Raw genomic sequence first — 17,639 nt, forward strand, 5'->3', positions numbered from 1 at the left:
CTAATTTAGCTACAACTAATCAGGAACGAGGTCTTGAAGTTACTGTGGATAGTTCTCTGAAAAGTCCACGCAGTGTGCAGCAACAGTCAAAAAGCAAATAGGATGCTAATAATTATTTTAAAAGGCATAGAAAATAAGATGAAGAATATCTTACTGCCCCTATATAAAACTATAGTACACCCACATCTTGAATACTGTATACAGATGTGGTCTGTTCACCTCAATAAAGATATTTTGGCATTAGGAAAAGTTCAGAAAAGAGCAACTAAAATGATTAGGGGTTTGGAATGGGTCCCATATGAGGAGACTGGGACTTTTCAGTTTAAGAAAGAGGAGACTGAGGGGGGGAATATGATAGAGGTATATAAAATCATGAGTGGTGTGGAGAGGGTGAATAAAGAAAAGGTATTTACTTGTTCTCATAATATAGGAACTAGAGGACACCAAATTAAAGGGTAGCAGGTTTAAAACTAATAAAAAAAAAGTTCTTCAAACAGCGCACAGTCAACCCATGGTACTCCTTGCCAGAGTGTGAAGGCTAGGATTATAACAGAGTTTAAAAAAGAGCTAGATAAATTCATGGAGGTTAAGTGCATAATAGGCTATTAGCCGGGGGGTAAAGAATGGTGCCCCGGCCGCTGTTTGTCAAAGGCTGGAGAAGGATGGCAAGAGACAGATCACTTGATCATTGTCTTCAGTCCATCCCCTCTGAGGCACCTGGCATTGGCCACTGTTGGCAGACAGGATACTGGGCTGGATGGACCTTTGATCTGATCCAGTATGGCCATTCTTATGTTATGTTTTTAAACTCTCCTGATTTTTCAGGTCCCAAACAATTTCTCAATTAGAAATGAGTTAGTTCAAAGGAAGAAAATATAATTTCTACACCAGCAGAAGAAGCTACTGCTATTAAAAGTGAGATGATCTCTTCAACAGTCTTTGAATAGAAGTGCTTTAAATGATTTCCACCAGTTCACTGGTGTGACTTTCTTTTAAAATATCAGCAATGAACATATATTTCTTGAGTGGTTCACCCTTAGCTCTAAAGTTTTACTTTTTGCATTATGGAAGGATGATTGCTGGATGCACACATCGTAGCCAACTCTTCATCTTCAGCAATTAAAGTTTGACCCTGCTACCGAGTTTTGAAAAAATTTGCATGAAAATGAGTTGGAGATGGTGCTTGTCCCATTTTTTTTAATACTTGTAATTTAACTGTCATTACATATTTCTCTCTTTAAGATCTCAGTTCCTTCCAGGTTTCAGCAGCATCAGCTGTTTCCCTGCATTTTGTTCAAGACTACAGAAATAGGCTTCTGGTTACACATTGTATGTTCAGTGTTTTTCTTAAGCCCAATGTTGAGAATTTTGGCTGTGATAGTGCCATCTTTTTTCACGATTTTGTTTACAAACTTCCATCAAATTAGGCCAGTTCTTGATACAGTGCACAAATCAGTCCACTGCTGAGGTCCATTTTACATCTTGTAGGAGAGTTAACTTGGTCCCTCCCACTTTTTTCAGAGAAACTGCTGCAAAGTGGTTGTTAGGGAATTATTTTGAAATTTCAACAGCGTTTACCTTTATTTCTGTAACACTGAAGTGTTTAGCTAGGAGGTACATCAGATGAGCACTGCAACTATATGTTATTAGATTGGGATGCTCTTCTAAATTCCTTCTCATCTTGGATATATTTGCAGCATTGTGACCAAGCTGCATGCTAGACATTTGATCCCCCCCCACACACACACAGTTTCTTACAGCTTTTATTGCTGCTACTTGTAAGTATTCTGCTGTGTGTGCATTTCCTGATGCATCAATTGTTTTTGTGAGGAAGACATTCCCTTCTGTTGTCACACAAGCACATATAATAGAATCATTGTGGACATTGCTCCACCCATCAAGACTCAAGTTGTTTTATCCTCTAGACTTTTTGCACACTTCTCTATTTCTCTTTCATACACTTTATCCAGCAGTTTACCTGCAACATCTGCTATTTTGGGTGTACTGTATCCTGGTCTTTAATGACTGAATCATGTTAATGAAGTATGGGCTCTCAAGCATGCGGGAAGGAGAGTTTGTTGAATAAACAAACTGGGCATTTTTTTCATTAATTACCTCTTTTTGAAATCTACTGGTTCTTTTTTAAAAACTTCTGCTTATTTCTGTATGTTGGAGATTTTGGGTTTTTTTTGCTACAGGTGATAGTTATGTGACATACATGATGTGACTGAAACCCTATCATTGACAGATAACTCAAACTATAGGAAATGATGGTGATTTTGAAGGTGGATTGTCTTCAGAATTCAGTATGTTGAGGATGGATTCTCCTAAACAAAATAAGTCAAGTTATATAATTACTATTACCATACTGCTCACTTAGTATTACTTGTTCCATTCACTGATACTCAGTATTACTTTAAAGGTGAAATTGTAAAAGGTAGATCTGTCCATCTCAGCGATGTGTTTTTATCACAACTGCATCACAAATGACAGTACCATAGAGTAACAACTATATTTTTTGCTCAAACATGAGAATTCAGAAATAAACCAGAAGGAGGACAGGCAGTCCTTAAGAAAGAAGTATGAAGTAAAAAAGTTTACCAGTCTGAAGATCTTGCATGTTCAGACATGTTCTTTTCATCATCTTCAGCGCAGCAGCCTCCTGATAACACTTCTCGTGATGTTGTTTCATTCGGGCAACTGGGGCAATCTTTCATTTCTTTCTTTGCATTTAGTGTGCTTGCCTATCTTGCCTATAGGCAAAGGAACTTCCTTAAAATATTTCCAAAATGAGTCTTTTATGACCTGCTGCCATTATAGGTTTTCCTTTCCAAGGAGAGAATAGTATGGTAGATCTCAAATCAATCATGGCTACACTCAAAGACCTCAAGACTTCTGAAATATGCTGCTCAAACAGATTCACTTCTCTTTCTACTGCCTATATCTCACTACTGACATTTATCTCCAGACGTCTTCTGTTTGTCCAGATCTATTCCACCCCAGCAATCTTCTGTTGATTGAAGTTTTTGAAACATTGCACTTTTACAGTCAGGTAAGGGACTGAATTGGTGTACCCAAATTTGCAGAGGGACAGGGGGGGGATAGCTCAGTGGTTTGAGCATTGGCCTGCTAAACCCAGGGTTGTGAGTTCAATCCTTGCAGAGGCCATTTAAGGATTTGGGGCAAAAATTTGTCAGGGATGGTACTTGGTCCTGCTATGAAGGCAGGGGACTGGACTCAATGACCTTTCCAAGTTCCCTTCCAGTTCTAGGAGATAGGCAATCTCCATTAATTTAAAATTTAATTTAAATTTAAACAATAGGGTTGAGATCTGTTAATTTCTCACTTCTGTATATTTACTTCAAAAATTTTTTGCTATTTATCAATCATGTTATCTCTGGAGACACAAATCCATAGTTTGAGAACTGCAAAACTAAACCTCTCTAATGGTATCTTCTAGACTGGGGTGGGGAACCTTTTGTTGGTTGGAGGTCACTAGCCCACAGCAGAATCAGTTTGGGGTCCTACAAGTGAGAAGGAAAAATAGGGGCACACCTTATTTGCAGGAGGAGTTGCTGGCAGCATCTGGTTGAGGCTGGATAATGAAGGAAGTGGCTGCCCAGCTGACATGTGGCCACCCGGTGTGGAAAAGGGTGGCAAGTGCTCAGGTGGGGAACTAGCTCCTGTTTCTGCGCTGCTGCCTGGCCCCCTGGTGCAGGGAAGGATCTCCAGCATTTGATGCTGTATGGCTTCCCCTTCTGGCCACCTTACCTGCATGCTCTTCTTCTCCTATGTTCAGGAGGAGGAGCCAGAAGTTTCTGGCTGGTACTGCAGGTGAGATTGGGGTGAGATCTCTATACGTAGCCCCTGACCGACCCCTCCTCCCCCCTCCCGGCAGCATTACACAACTACTGGATCCCTTGGGGCTGGATTAAATTGTTTGGGGGGGGGCAGATGCAGCCCACAGGTCAGAGATTCCCCACCTCTGTTTTAACACAGCACTGAGTCCCATTGGGGAGATAGGTTAATCTATACTGAAGCTTCTGGAACCCCATAAGATTTCAGGCCTGTACGCAGGGTGCATGTGAAGGGTCTGAGCCACGTTTTCAGTTGAGATTTCTTTTAAGATAGTTAGCCACAGGAGGGCAAACATTTTATATACCCATTAAAAATTGCAGTTGCATATAAAACATTAAAACTTGGCCAGAGATTGGTAAAACCCAAATTCTCAGTGAGCTCCCATTTTTACACTTGACCACTTAAACTTTACATTTGGAGATAACTCAGAAATATTATAGAAGTCTAGTGTAATCATATTGTGCCTAGAATTCCAGACACACAGGGAGGGAGAAGTTGTATCTTTTATTGGACCCACTTTTCTGTTGGTGAGAGAGACATGCTTTTGAGTTTATACAGAGCTTTCCTTCAGGTCTGGGAAACATGGTCAGTGTCAGAGACTTTGAGAATACTTTTTATTTACCTGGAAATAGTAGTATAAACCTCAAAAAGCAGAACTCTTAGGGCATTTCTTGCTTTTGATGCTTATGATAAATGTATTTGAGCCTGTATCAGACCATCTGCTCTTGCATCTATTTGCCTTTTTTAATCAACAAAAGGTCTATAATGAATAGCCTCAATCTGGAAGGAAAAAAACCTGAAGTATGAGATACAGATTAGACAGGATGAAACCTTTCAATCTCCTTTAGGTTATTGAATTTATTTTTATATGGATAAAAATCTTTATGTAGAATTAATAGTAAATCTTCATGCAGCTAAATACCACTTAAATAAAATCCCAGAATTGTATTTATGGATAATTATATTAGATAACTAGAAGTAAAGTTTGTCAACTCCCACTTCACTTTTTGGTACTGGTAGCCATCATTTCCTTGTAATCTACTGATATCCTGATGACAAATGCCAATGTGGTGATGTAGGCACTATAAGCGAAGAAAGTTTTTGTAGTACAGTCAGTCCTGGGAACCACTGCATGTGAGAAATAACCGATTAAGAAATTTTGAAACAGATGGCTGTGGACGGACACTGTACACCATCAGAGAGAGAGAAAAAACCCTTAGTTCTACAGAGGTATGATCTCTATCCCTCCCCAACTACAATGTGCACACTGGAAAATGAAAGACTCCCTTTTTTCAGCTAGAACAGAGCAGCATGATTACATCTAAATAATGTCTTAAAATACAGACACTCACTTCCAGTTGATTTTATATTACATGGAGTGACTACTGCTAATTTGATCTGGTAGAGAAATAGTATCCTTCCCTACTATAGGTTGGACCTTGCTGGTCCAGCACCCTTGGGACCTGATTGGTCCCAAATGAGGGGATTTACTGGACCAGGGAAGGTCCCTCGCCTCATGACCTGTGTTTGCCACAAAATTAGGGCTCCAGCCTGCACCCACTGCTGCCCCAGCCTCCCGGGGCTGTCTAAATGCTGGCTTTTCTGCTGCCAGCCTGGAGTGCCACGGCCAGAGCTCCGCAGCTGCGGCATAGCTGCACAGCTGCCTGGTTCTGTGGCTGGATCCGGAGCTATGTAGCCAGAGTAAAGCAGCTCAGCAGCTGTCTGACTCTGGGACCAAGGCTGGAGTTGTGAAGGGTCAGGGACAGAGCTCCCCCGGCCACTGCTGGGGCCAAAACTCCCTGCTGTGCTGTTCATTCCCTCCCCTCCCCACCCCACAAGGTTGCCAGTACTCCCTAATGCGCTCCTTCCCTTCCGCCAAACCTCCCTTTTCCTGGGCTCTATGGTCCAGGAACATTCATGGTCCATGCCGGACCACATTTGTTGCCAGACTGGAGAGTCCGGTTAAGGGAGGCACAAACTGTAGTTTCAGGACATCTGGCATTGTTTGTGTGGAGATGGGGGAGAGGTCTTGTCTTGTGAACCAGAATTCCTTGTGCAGAAAATGAGTCAAAGCAACTGAGAAACTGAAGAGTTAATGTCTGATACATTTACTGCTGAGTCATTTCTACTAAAGCAGGAAAGCACAGGATTATGTATTGTTAAGATATGCACTTCTGCTACAGGTTGAAACTCTCTTAACCAGGATTCTCTTGCCCGGCAATGTCCATCGTCCGGCATTGATGTTGCAGGACTAGAGAGTCCTGGTGGAGGGCCAGTGGCAAGGATCTCTGTAGGGCTGGCAGGGCAGTGGGCTGCTGTTAGCATGTGGAAGCAAGTCTGAAAACATGTGCATGGCTGCCTGGTGGGGTTGCGAGCTGCTGTAGCTTGGTGGCTCAGGGATCTGTGGTATGTGGCTGCCTGCTGGGACCCAGAGCTCCTGGTGGGACCCGGAATCCCAGTGTTTTGCATGCTGCTGCCCAGCAGAGCAATGGGGCCATCAGGTGATGAGCAGCAGGGAGTCCAGAAATGACATCCCCAGGACCAGGTCAGGTTCCAAGGGTGCTGGACCAGGGAGCTCCAACCTGTATTTGTCATAATTAAAGGCTTGATTTTGAGGGGCACTGAGTATCTGAGTCCAAATAATATGAATGCAAGCTGTATGACTTTGCTTAGAAATATATGGGTTATTTGCCTATTTGCAAGTTATGCTCCAATTTTTAAAAAAATTTTGATAGCATTGAATTAAGTAACTAAACTGTTTGCATGCTGAATTAAATAAAATTCTAGCAAAGCAATAAGTTGTTGATGAAAAATCTGATTCAAAATGTTCTTTTATTCCATGTAGCGTTTTATCCAGTATCTGGCTTCCAGAAACACATTGTTTAATTTGAGCAATTTCCTAGACAAAAGTGGATTGCAAGGTAAGGTATTTTTGTTATAAAAACCTAACTTAGTATTTTAGCAAATAATTAACATTGTATTTTCACAAGTTATAGTGAGCTTCCTCACTGCAGTAGTTAAAGTTACATATAATTCCAAGAAGTGAATTTTAGTACATTTTTTGTGGATGTCATTCAAAATCTTCCAACTGACTACATTTGCGGCAATGTAGAAAATATTGCCACATGAAAAAAAAACAAATACAGTTTTGTATCTTACATAAGATGCTTTTGGTTTTAATAATGCTATTTATTCTAGTTCTGAACAAGTTTCCAACAGTTGCAGATACCAGATAAAATTAGGCTAAAGCTCTCATGATGCGTTTCAGTTTTATCATTGGTCAGAAGAGATTTGTTCTTGATACTGGCTGCTATTAGTTGAAACAGAGGGGCAGGTAGCACTTAATTTTTATTTAAGTTGGTGGTCATCCAGCCTACCCCTGGTCCTATGTAGGATTAATTAAATGAATGCATACAAAATAAAATTTTCAATTTCTATGTTGGAAATGTATTCTACCAAGGAAGAAATCAATTAAAAAAACTAATATTAGTGCCGCATAGAGGTGTAACTGAGATGGGAATCTTATTGTGTTAAGCACTGTATACAAGCATATAGTAGGAGACTGGTCATACTCCAAAGATAATGATTTTATCAGCTCAGAATATATTGTGTTTTCTACAACAACAAACTTCACAGCTCCAGCATCACACACTGGGGTCTTCATTTTATTATTATTATTATTTTATTTGAAAATGATTAAATTCTATCTTGCAAAATTCTTCTTGACGCATTACAAAGAAAGCAGGGGTATGTCTACACTACCACCCTAGTTCAAACTAGGGTGGTAGTGTAGACATACCCCAGGGGGATGGGAATGAACAAGAAAATAATGATTATCTGTTGTCATGGTAAAGGGTGGAGAGACACAGCTTTGTGCTTGAGCTGTTCACTTTTTGTGTATTCTTTAAGTCTGGGAGAAGCATAACAAAATACAAGGACAAAATCTAACTCTTGTACGTGCTGTAGTAGGGACCAATTACTTGAAACAGAAGTTTCAATTAGATGTCTGGCTTTGTTGGAGTAGGCATGAGGCAAGATTCTGATCCTTATTACACAGTTCCCCCTGTAGCGCATTGTTGATGCATTGACCTATTCTCAAGTTACTAATTTGCCTGTACTGAAATAGCAGTTTTTGTCTCCAACTTTGCACTTTTATAGCTGTTTAAATTTTGTTTTGCCATAATTGTAGTATACATACTCTGCTGATGGCTATGAACTGCAGTTTTCATTGTGGTAAATGATGCCAAATTGTCAAGCTGAAACTTAATTTTCAAAGGTAGGCTGGTAATAGAATACGGAAAGAGACAGTCACCATCTAATGCCACTATTTCCATATTCTAGCTCTGTTATTTCTTGAGAATAAAGTGGAAGATAGGATTTCTTGATCTGCACCTGTAGGAAATATTTTTGGATGTGATTAAGATGTCAGCCTAATTTTACTGTCTTCGAATGTGCAAACTGCCACTGATTAATTTTAATTTAGTGCATTTTGCTGTATTAACACCCAAAAGAGTACATGTGAATTGTGAGATTGGCTCTGGAAACATAAGACTTTTGTACATACTTGTATGCTAGTTAAGAAATCTTACTACAGATAAATCAGTAAGCATAAATAGGCACTTTATATGGTGGTATCCACAACGTTATATAAAAATACTTAATCTGCTCACTGACTTCCAGGAGATTATTAATTTCAGATAAGAAAAGAAATTTCACAGCTCCTGTGACATCTCTGGATATATGTTGCATCATATTTTCAGGATGTTTACAGTACAATGTATAGCTCTTTACATTCCAAACTTTTTGACTGTCAAAAAATTGAGACCAGTCTTTTGTAACCATTTCTGTATATTGGTGGGTCAGGAGAATGTTTGTTTTTGTTTACAAGCTATCTGTAAGGCTGTGTCTACATTGGCGTCCCTTTCCGGAAAAGGGATGTTAATGAGACACATCGCAATTGCAAATCCCCCACGGCGTTTACATGGCTGCCGCTTTTTTCCGGCTTGGGGATAAGCCGGAGAAAAGCGCCAGTCTAGACGTGATTCTCCGGAAAATAAACCCTTTTCCGGAGGATCTCTTATTCCTACTTGAAAGTAGGCTTATTTTCTGGAGAATCACGTCTAGACTGGCGCTTTTTTCCAGCTTATCCCCAAGCCGGAAAAAAGCGGCAGCCATGTAAATGCAAATGCCGCGGGGGATATTTAAATCCCCCGCGGATTTGCAATTGCGATGTGTCTCATTAGCATCCCTTTTCCGGAAAGGGATGCCAGTGTAGACACAGCCTAAGTGTATATCTCATTGCCTACTCAAAATAATTGTTTTTTGTACAGGAATTGACTGGACGAGGGATAAGCTGTTAACCTTTTCTCTTGTAGGGTATGACATGTCCACATTTATCAAACGGTATAGTAGGTATCTGAATGAAAAAGCAGTTTCTTACAGACAAGTGGCTTTTGACTTCACAAAAGTAAAAAGAGGGTAAGAGCTGTACTTATTTTTATTTTTAGCATCTGGCTTGCAGTACATACTAACAAGCTATGCTCAAATAACCATGTTGGATGTCTTTTCACTTGTATTGATCAATATACTCTGTGCATTATGCACTAAAAATGTCAGTGCAGTTGAGTTATAATGTGTTGTATTTCAGAAATTTTGGGGAACACCTTGTCTTTTGAAAAATATTAAATGGAAATAAATCTGTGAGGCAACTGGTGGTAGCTACCTAATCTGGCCAATAAGCTTTTCCTTGATATTCCAGAAAGCTATTCTTTTGTTTGGCACCATTGGTGTTTAAATATGTTTCTCATTTAAGAAAGTTACGGGGATAGGCGTTTATGTGAAATACCTTACTGTACTTTATCGTCCTCCTTTGTGCTGTTCTCAGAGTGGCTGTGTTTACAGTCCATTGTACTGTAATGCACTGGGGTAATTAGAATGACCATCATGTCCATTTTGGGATGGAGAGTAGTGGAAGTTACATAATCACTTTATGCATCTATGGCATTCAGTGGGTAACTGCTCGCTAAGCAACTTCTTTAGATATGGCATACATTAAAGTTATAGTGGCTCTAATATTGAAGCAATAAAATGAACGTTCTTTAAATGAATGTTTAATGTGACTTCTGCCATTGGTGATGTTCCCTGTTTCCTCAAGTTTTGGTTCTGTTGGCTAGCAGTACTTGCTGGGACCCTCTCTACTCCACAAATGTCTTTGTACTCCCACCCTCATGGTATAAAGGATGGGACCAGCCATTCCTCAGGTTTTTTTTCTTTCAACAGTGGCAAAAAGAAAGCCTTGCTTCTCTGTGACTTACAGTTGATGTTAGCAACTAGTGTAGCTCTTAAATAGTTAACTTTTAGTTTGCCTGTAGGCTTTAAAGAAGAAAAAATGACTACCCTTTTAATTAACTTTTCATGATTGGTATGCATCACCTTCTTTCTTCAGCCCTTCTATCACCCAAGATAATATTGAGGCAAGTGGTGGACTTTTCCTTAAAATAATGAGAATAAAATTCCTTGATCGTGAACTCTCCATACCAAAGAGAAAAAAAGGTTGGTGTCCCATTCTGGGCATTCGTCTCAACAGGTTTGTTCATCATTTCACGCTCAGGATGGTGACACTGGTCTTCCCTGTAGCATCAAGTGTGTTTACTGAGTATTTGGCAATGGTAGCAGCTTGCTTAAGGAGACAAGGATTCCAAGTCTACTCTTACTTCAACAATGGAATGATCCAGGGAGTATTGTCTCTGTATGTGATCTTAAAACTCTTTGCCACGTTGGGCCTCAAAATCAATAGAGAAATACCCACACTTATTTTTCTCAACACTTAGAGGTCATAGAAGTAGTGTCAGTAAGAACTTACCTTCTACAAAACTTCAGTCCATAGTGGACCTCATGAACTACAATCTCAGTCAAAGACTTCAGTTAGACCATGACTCAAACTTCTGGCACATATGGCCTCATACTTAGAATCTCAAAACTGGAAGGAACCTTGAGAAGTCAAATCCAATCCCCCTGCACTCTTGGCAGGAGCAAGCACCACCTAGACCACCCGAACAGGTATTTGTCTAACTTGCTCTTAACTATCTTCAATGATGGAGATTCCACAACATTCCTAAGTGCTTAACCACCCTAACAGCTAATAAGTTTTTCCTAATATCCAACCTGAACAGCTCTTGCTGTAATTCTGACTTATCAGACATCATTTTTTTCTCCCTCCTCCTTGTTATAACCTTTTAGGTCAGCAGTGGGCAACCAAGGACAGTGAGTGGGCCACATGAGTGGCTCTCCTTTGTCTTACTAGGCCGCAGCAGCCCGTGGCACACTGTGTGTACCACCTGTAGACCTGCGGTCCTCCTGTCTGCCTCCCACCACCATGTTCCCCATGTACACTGGGGTACCAGAGCACCACACTCCCTACTCCCTCCCCCCCCCCCAGCACTTTGAATGCCACAAATTGCCTGATTTACACACGGTGCTGCTCCTTCTCCCACACCCCTCCAGAGCTTGAATAGCTGCAAACAGCTGATGTGCAGCGTTCCAGCTCTGGGAGGGTGGGGGAGGAGCAGGGACAGAGCCCGAATCTGGTGCTCCAAAAGAGCATTGAGGGAAAGAGAGGGAGGAGTAGGAAGTGCAGGAGTCCAGTAGCCAAGTGCACGAGACACGCGTGGGGGAGGAATAGGGATGTAAATGGCTAGTTGACTCTAAACAAATGTTTACCGGATAGTCGACACACTCATGGACTAGTCGCTTCCTTCCCCCTCTCCCTTGCTATCTCTATCAGAAAGAGGCAGGCAAGAGTGGGGGAGAGGAAGGAGTGCTTCAAAGCAACAATGCTGCATGGAACCCGGGGCCAGAACCTGGGCTTCACGCAGCGCTGCCACTTTGAAATGCCACGTGAAGCCTGGGGATTGCTTGAATACCTTCTGGCCCCATGCTCCCTGCAGCGCTTTCGCCTTTTGAGTTGCTAGGCGCCCATATCAACTACTTGAATAGTCAATGCAGATTGCATCAACTATTCAATTAGCCAATGAATCTAAATTTAACATCCCTAGGGAGGAAGGTGTAGTAGTCAGATGTCACCATTTGTGGTCTCCTGCTCAGTCAGTGATAAACCATTCATCTGTGTGTATATGCTCCTCCTGTATGTATGCGCTGTTGACTTTGCACAAGTAGTTGACAAAGCAGACTCCAGGGGAGCTCCAAAAGATAAGGATAGAAGGTACCAGGTCAAGTTTATTGTCAAATGAAGTACAATAATAGTTGTCAGTCAACTCTACCAAACCATTACACATATTGACAGCGGACTCAGCTTAGTCAGTGCCAGAAATGCGACACTGTCCTCTTGGCTGGACCAAAGACAGGTCTTTGGGGTACGTTTTTTATACACAGGTATAAACAAGTTACGCATCACTCCTGACATATCAGGTTGCCATTTTCTGACACCCCTAGATTGACCCATTATCTTGTATATGGGGGTTCAGTCATTATCATTCATGATGTCAATTTAGACCCTGTCCTGAACCAGGGTGGGTATGTTCCTGTTATATATGAGGTATATATTGTTTCTTCCAAGGTGTTCTGTTACAGCCGCTATGGAATGCCTAGTACTTCTTAGGTATGAGTTTCTGTAATATCAGCCCTGTTCTTGCCAACTTCTATGAGCAGGGGCCTGCTTCTTGTTCAGTTTCACTTTGCATTATATTAGCAAAGTCTTCACCATTGCTGTCTAGGCCTCAGGCCTTACACCAAGCCTGTGATACCTGGGATTATGTTTCAGGCTCTCACCTTACTACATTGGGCAAACAGGGATCTGTGGGCTGCAGGTGACACCCCAGTGGGCCACATGTGGGCCACTACTGTTTTAGGTATTTGAAAGCTCATCTCATTCTTGTCTTTACAGAATAAACAGACCCAGTTCTTTCAGTCTTCCCTCGAAGGCCATGATTGCTAGATCTTTCTTAATTTGTATTGTTCTTCTCTAGACCTTCTGCAATTTGTCCATATCTTTCCTGAATTGTGGCACCCAGAACTGGGCACAACTCCTGTCAGTCCCCGTAATACATGAGGTTCGAAGGGATGCCGGAAAGGATGAGACCACAACTGGGGGTTTCAAAAAGCACAAACTGATTTTATTTTGATGGCGCCAGACAATCATCAGAACAAAAATTAAACAGATTGCCAGACAACACAAAACAATTCCCTGAGGCTTTTCTAAATCACAATAATTCCCAATAACTGCCCAGGGGTTAGGAACAGTTGAATTAACACTGGTATTATCCATAGGGCTGATTATTTACACAACTTTATACAAGGAAACAGTAAAAAACCTAAACCACAACTATTTATAAACTAACTTAGTAACTTTTTAGCCACTGTCACTTGGCAAGCAATAAGGACAACTAAAAAATCAATTAGGATAGGGATGATGGGGGGGGGGGAGGGGTGTTATACCAGTTCTGGAGACAGCAGGAACACAAGTACCGGTCACACGCTCATAAACTGTCTCCACTCGGGTCGACCAACTTGGAGTACGCTCAGTAAGACTCAAGAGCGGGGGGTGCAAGGCGTCTGGGTGATCAGGCCAGGCGTTCACTCAGTGCGAATCCCCAGTGAGAGAGGGGCTGCCTGCCTGTTTTATTGCCTGTGAACTTATCACCCCATAGGTTGGTTTTTGCTGCAGTGGGTGGAGTAGCAGGACTGAGCACCAGTCAGCCCACTGGCTGATCTGTTACTGCAATGGGTGGAGCGAGCAGGGGAAGATTATTAATTTACATGCCCTTATATGGAAAACACTCCACCTCACAGACAGAGCCCCCTATACCAGCCTCAGAGGTATTACAGGCTATGGCTCCCTGCGACGGGCAGCCATTTCTGATGTTCTGTCTCGGACAACTCCAATTGAGACCTAATCAGCATGGACTAGAATGGAAGATTTACTACTTGTGTCTTGCTTACAACATTCTCTTAATACAACCCAGAATTATGATTGCTTTTGTTGGCTCATATTTAGCTTGTGGTCCATTATGCTCCATAGAGCTCTTTTTGCAGTACTCCTTCCTACATAGTCATTTCCCACTTTGTATGTGTGCAACTTGATTGTTCCTCCTTAAGGAGAGGACCCTGATTTGTCTTTATTGAATTTCATCCTGTTTACCTTAGACTTTTTCCTCTAGTTTGTCCATATCATTTTGAATTATAATCCTATCCTTCAAACCACTTGCAACCCCTCCCAGCTTGGTATCGTCTGTGAACTTTACACTGCTGAGGCAGCTTGACATATTTTGCCTAGTCTCCAGGCAGGGGCAATTGAAATCCATGTAGCAGATCCCCTTATAGCCATGATGGTCAAGATTCCACAAGAAGTTCTGTCCTCATTAACTGGGAAAGACCCACTGCAGGTGTTCAGTGTAGTTCTTGTCTCTGCACCTCTAGGAGAGGCTCATTTAGATCCCTTTCAAACATAGGGCCTGTGGTCACTTCCAGGAGTTCATCTGCACATAAACCTTCTATAATTGAGCCATTCACTTTCCATGCAGGGCATTTCTGTTCCAACAGTGTAGATCTACCATCTGAGGACTGATAAAACACCACAACTATATATTTTGTCAGTCGACAGACCATTTGGCTTTGGGTTCCATGTGTTCATCACTGCATTGTGCCACTGGCCCTGCATCTTTCAGTTGTTCAGAGTTTGCTAGCAGGTCTCTTCAACACACAGTTCTCAGACAACCACAAGCAGTTGGTGAAGGACCCAGCATTGGAGAGCAGCTTTCGCAAGTGGGGATATCTAAACTCACAACAGACCAAACAAGCAATGCTAAATGTTCCGCTCTACAGGGGGTTTCCAGTGCAGGCTCCCTGTCCTAGGTCTTTTTTTATCCCCAGGCACCAAGACTGATGTATGCCTTTCTTTTAACCCTGCGTGTCAGAGTCATGAGGTCGTAAGGCAAGATGCAGGATTGATGATTATAATGGCAGCCAGCAATTCTGTCATTTTGATCTGATGAACCTCTCATTGTAGCCTGCACTCACTTTGCCTTCTCTGCCCAGTAGCCTTGCAGAACCATCCAATTCTACAGCTTGGCCAATTGTGATATCTAAAAGCCTAGATCCTACCTGACTGACATACCCCCAAAAGAATTTGTTGACCTGAAATTTAGACTATTGCGTTCCAAAGCAAAAAAAAAAAAAAAAAAAAAAAAAACCTACCCTCAAATTAGTCTGATTTAGCTTCATAAATAAAAGTCTTTTTAGTTGAGCATCTTGTCACTAGCTGTCTCCGTCAACATCCATTCAGCAGTATTGGACTAGACACTAGTCCTGAAATAATGTGGACTTTGTTTGTTTCATAAGACTTCATCTGGTAGCACTATCTGAGAATTACCTTTTTCCAGGACTGCAGTGTATTTTCTTGCTCCAAATGGGCTAGATCCTTTAAGTGCATTATTCATGTTTCTCCCTTAGCTTGTAGTCCCCACCTCTGGGTCCTCAGTTGCAGTATTGTCAGGGTTCTTGGTTCCTCCACTTTGAGATCTTTACTCCCTGTTCCTTTGTTTCATCTGTAACCTCAATGAATACTGTCATTATCAGCTTGAAGAGTAGAAGAGATTCAAGGCACTCAGGACAGATTTCCCTTTTTCAGGGTTCCACAAGCAAAGGGTCACTCCCAAGCCTCTTCCTATATTCCTGGCCAAAGCTTTTTTTCATGTTTCATATGAAAAAAGTTGGTTCATTTCCCTGTTTTCTTCCACAAGCTGCACTTAAGCTCTGAAAAAGCTAAAATTCATGCACTTTATCTAATAGTATTATGGTGGAATCACTATAGACAGTTACTTTGAGAGAATGATTACTTACAGCACCTGTGATTTTTAGGGATGTGTTGTTGTCTATGTGGATTCCATGACCTGCTCTCAGGTGCTCCTTTCCTATTATTATGAAGTTGTACTCCTCTGGAATTCTGTATTGGTGAAAGAACTGAGGGACATTTGGTCCTGATCAGTCCTTTATGTCCTTGGGGTGGGCAAGTATATCTGTGGTACAGCTGTGGCTCCCAACCACACTACTAGTGAAAAGAACCCACTCTTGACCACCTGAGGCATAGGTACACCAAGAGTGGGATCCACGTGGACACTGCTCTTGAAGAAAAACATCTGCTTTAAGAGTATTAAGCTTTCTTTCACCACCTGACCAATCTTCTCCAAGAGAGCCTCTTATAGAGAGTCAAAAGGTTCATACTTAATTGTAAATAATTATGTTAACAGGAGGAAGGTATTGCTGGTGGTCTTTCCTGAACATCTTCCTTTTCCATCTGTAAGAATCCTTAGCTTTTTGTGCTACAGTGTGTCAAGTTTTTAGTTTCAACAAACAAGAGGTTCTAAGAAGTTGAAGTTTTTACTTGGGTATCAAGTATTTTTACATGTGTAGAAAGCAAATGTTTAATGTCAGTAATTTTTGTTGATTGTTTATTTCCTCCTAGGGCACCTTCATTTTGTGTTATCCTTTGTGTCTTCTCTGGACATCTAGTTGAACACATCAACCAAATGTGAAAGTTAGATCTAGATAACTAACATTATTTGTCAAAAAAAAATTCCAATTTTATTTAAAAAAAAAAAAAAAAAAAAGCCTTGTCAAATATAATTGTAAATTCATGTTCGGTATTCCTGTAACTACAGATTTCCACATACAGTATATTTTTACAAATACTTTTAAAAGATCTTAGGGAGATGAGGTGGGCGAGGAAGTATCTTTCATTGGACCAGCTTTTGTTCATGAGAGACACAAGCTTTAAAAGATCTTGTCATACTGATTTGACTACTGTTTTAGGTTTTACTAATAACTCTAGATTTATAGTTAAAATTACATTTAGGCAGTTGGAAAAGCTTAGGCAACTTCTGTTTCAGAAATAGATTTCAAAAGTTTATTTGAAAAGGATTTTTAGAATTTTAGAAAATCTATCTTTGAAACATGCTTTTTAAATTGCTAATACTTCTATAACCATCTTCTGCATCATAGATGAAAGTGTAATAGTTTTGAGCATGGCCATTTCAGTTTCTTAGAGAATAAACACCAATCCTTGAAGATCCCGTCACAGGCACTATTTTCTAGCCAAGAAGAGCTGAATGTGCCTCTTCTGGACAATCGCTATTCGTTTGGCCAGACAACTTGAGTATCGTAAGGTGTGCCCCTGCATCAGTCATCTGAATATGCTGCCTCTGGCATTGCTATTCTTTTGATCTGTTTCGCATGCTTCATATTAACTAATTTCATATTAACTAATAAAAAGATTCTTTCATAATCCAGTTGGTGGTTTTTCTCTTTTGTTTGCATAATAGGGCTGATGGAGTCATGAGGACAATGAACACAGAAAAACTCCTCAAAACTGTACCAATTATACAAAATCAGATGGATGCACTTCTTGACTTCAATGTAAGTTTAATTTCTGCACCCATCAGAGTCTGTCCTTTAAAACAATTGGACTTGTTTTCATAGCTTGTGAAAATCTTAGAAGACAAGTGATACAATATGTATAAAATAAAACTCCCTTCTATATTTTTAACTGTCTTATATAATTAGTTTGAGGAACAAAATATACCAGGTATATTGCCTTATATCTATCTGGTATACTCAAATTTAACATGAAGTACTGATGCCACAATAAGACGACCATTGTTCATTTTTAGGGATACATGTGTTTAAGATTTTTTTTAAATAAACCAAATGTATTCCGTTCATTCTTTTGTCCCTTCTTAGTCTGTGATATATTAGTCATGTATTTTTGT

The 17,639-nt window shown here is 40.8% G+C and overlaps 1 protein-coding gene across 9 annotated transcripts in view; it reads left to right on the top strand.

Annotated features, from left to right (window-relative positions):
* Positions 1–17,639, top strand: part of PICALM (phosphatidylinositol binding clathrin assembly protein) — a 115,658-nt gene that overhangs the window by 38,581 nt on the left and 59,438 nt on the right. For all 9 annotated transcript variants that reach the window (XM_075919406.1, XM_075919405.1, XM_075919404.1 and 6 more), the window contains exons 3-5: positions 6,704–6,779; positions 9,234–9,336; positions 17,193–17,286. In XM_075919406.1, the coding sequence (XP_075775521.1) occupies positions 6,704–6,779; positions 9,234–9,336; positions 17,193–17,286 (273 nt within the window). The remainder of the gene's footprint in view (positions 1–6,703; positions 6,780–9,233; positions 9,337–17,192; positions 17,287–17,639) is intronic.

Source organism: Pelodiscus sinensis, chromosome 1, assembly GCF_049634645.1.
Source record: "Pelodiscus sinensis isolate JC-2024 chromosome 1, ASM4963464v1, whole genome shotgun sequence".
NCBI lineage: Eukaryota > Metazoa > Chordata > Testudines > Trionychidae > Pelodiscus > Pelodiscus sinensis.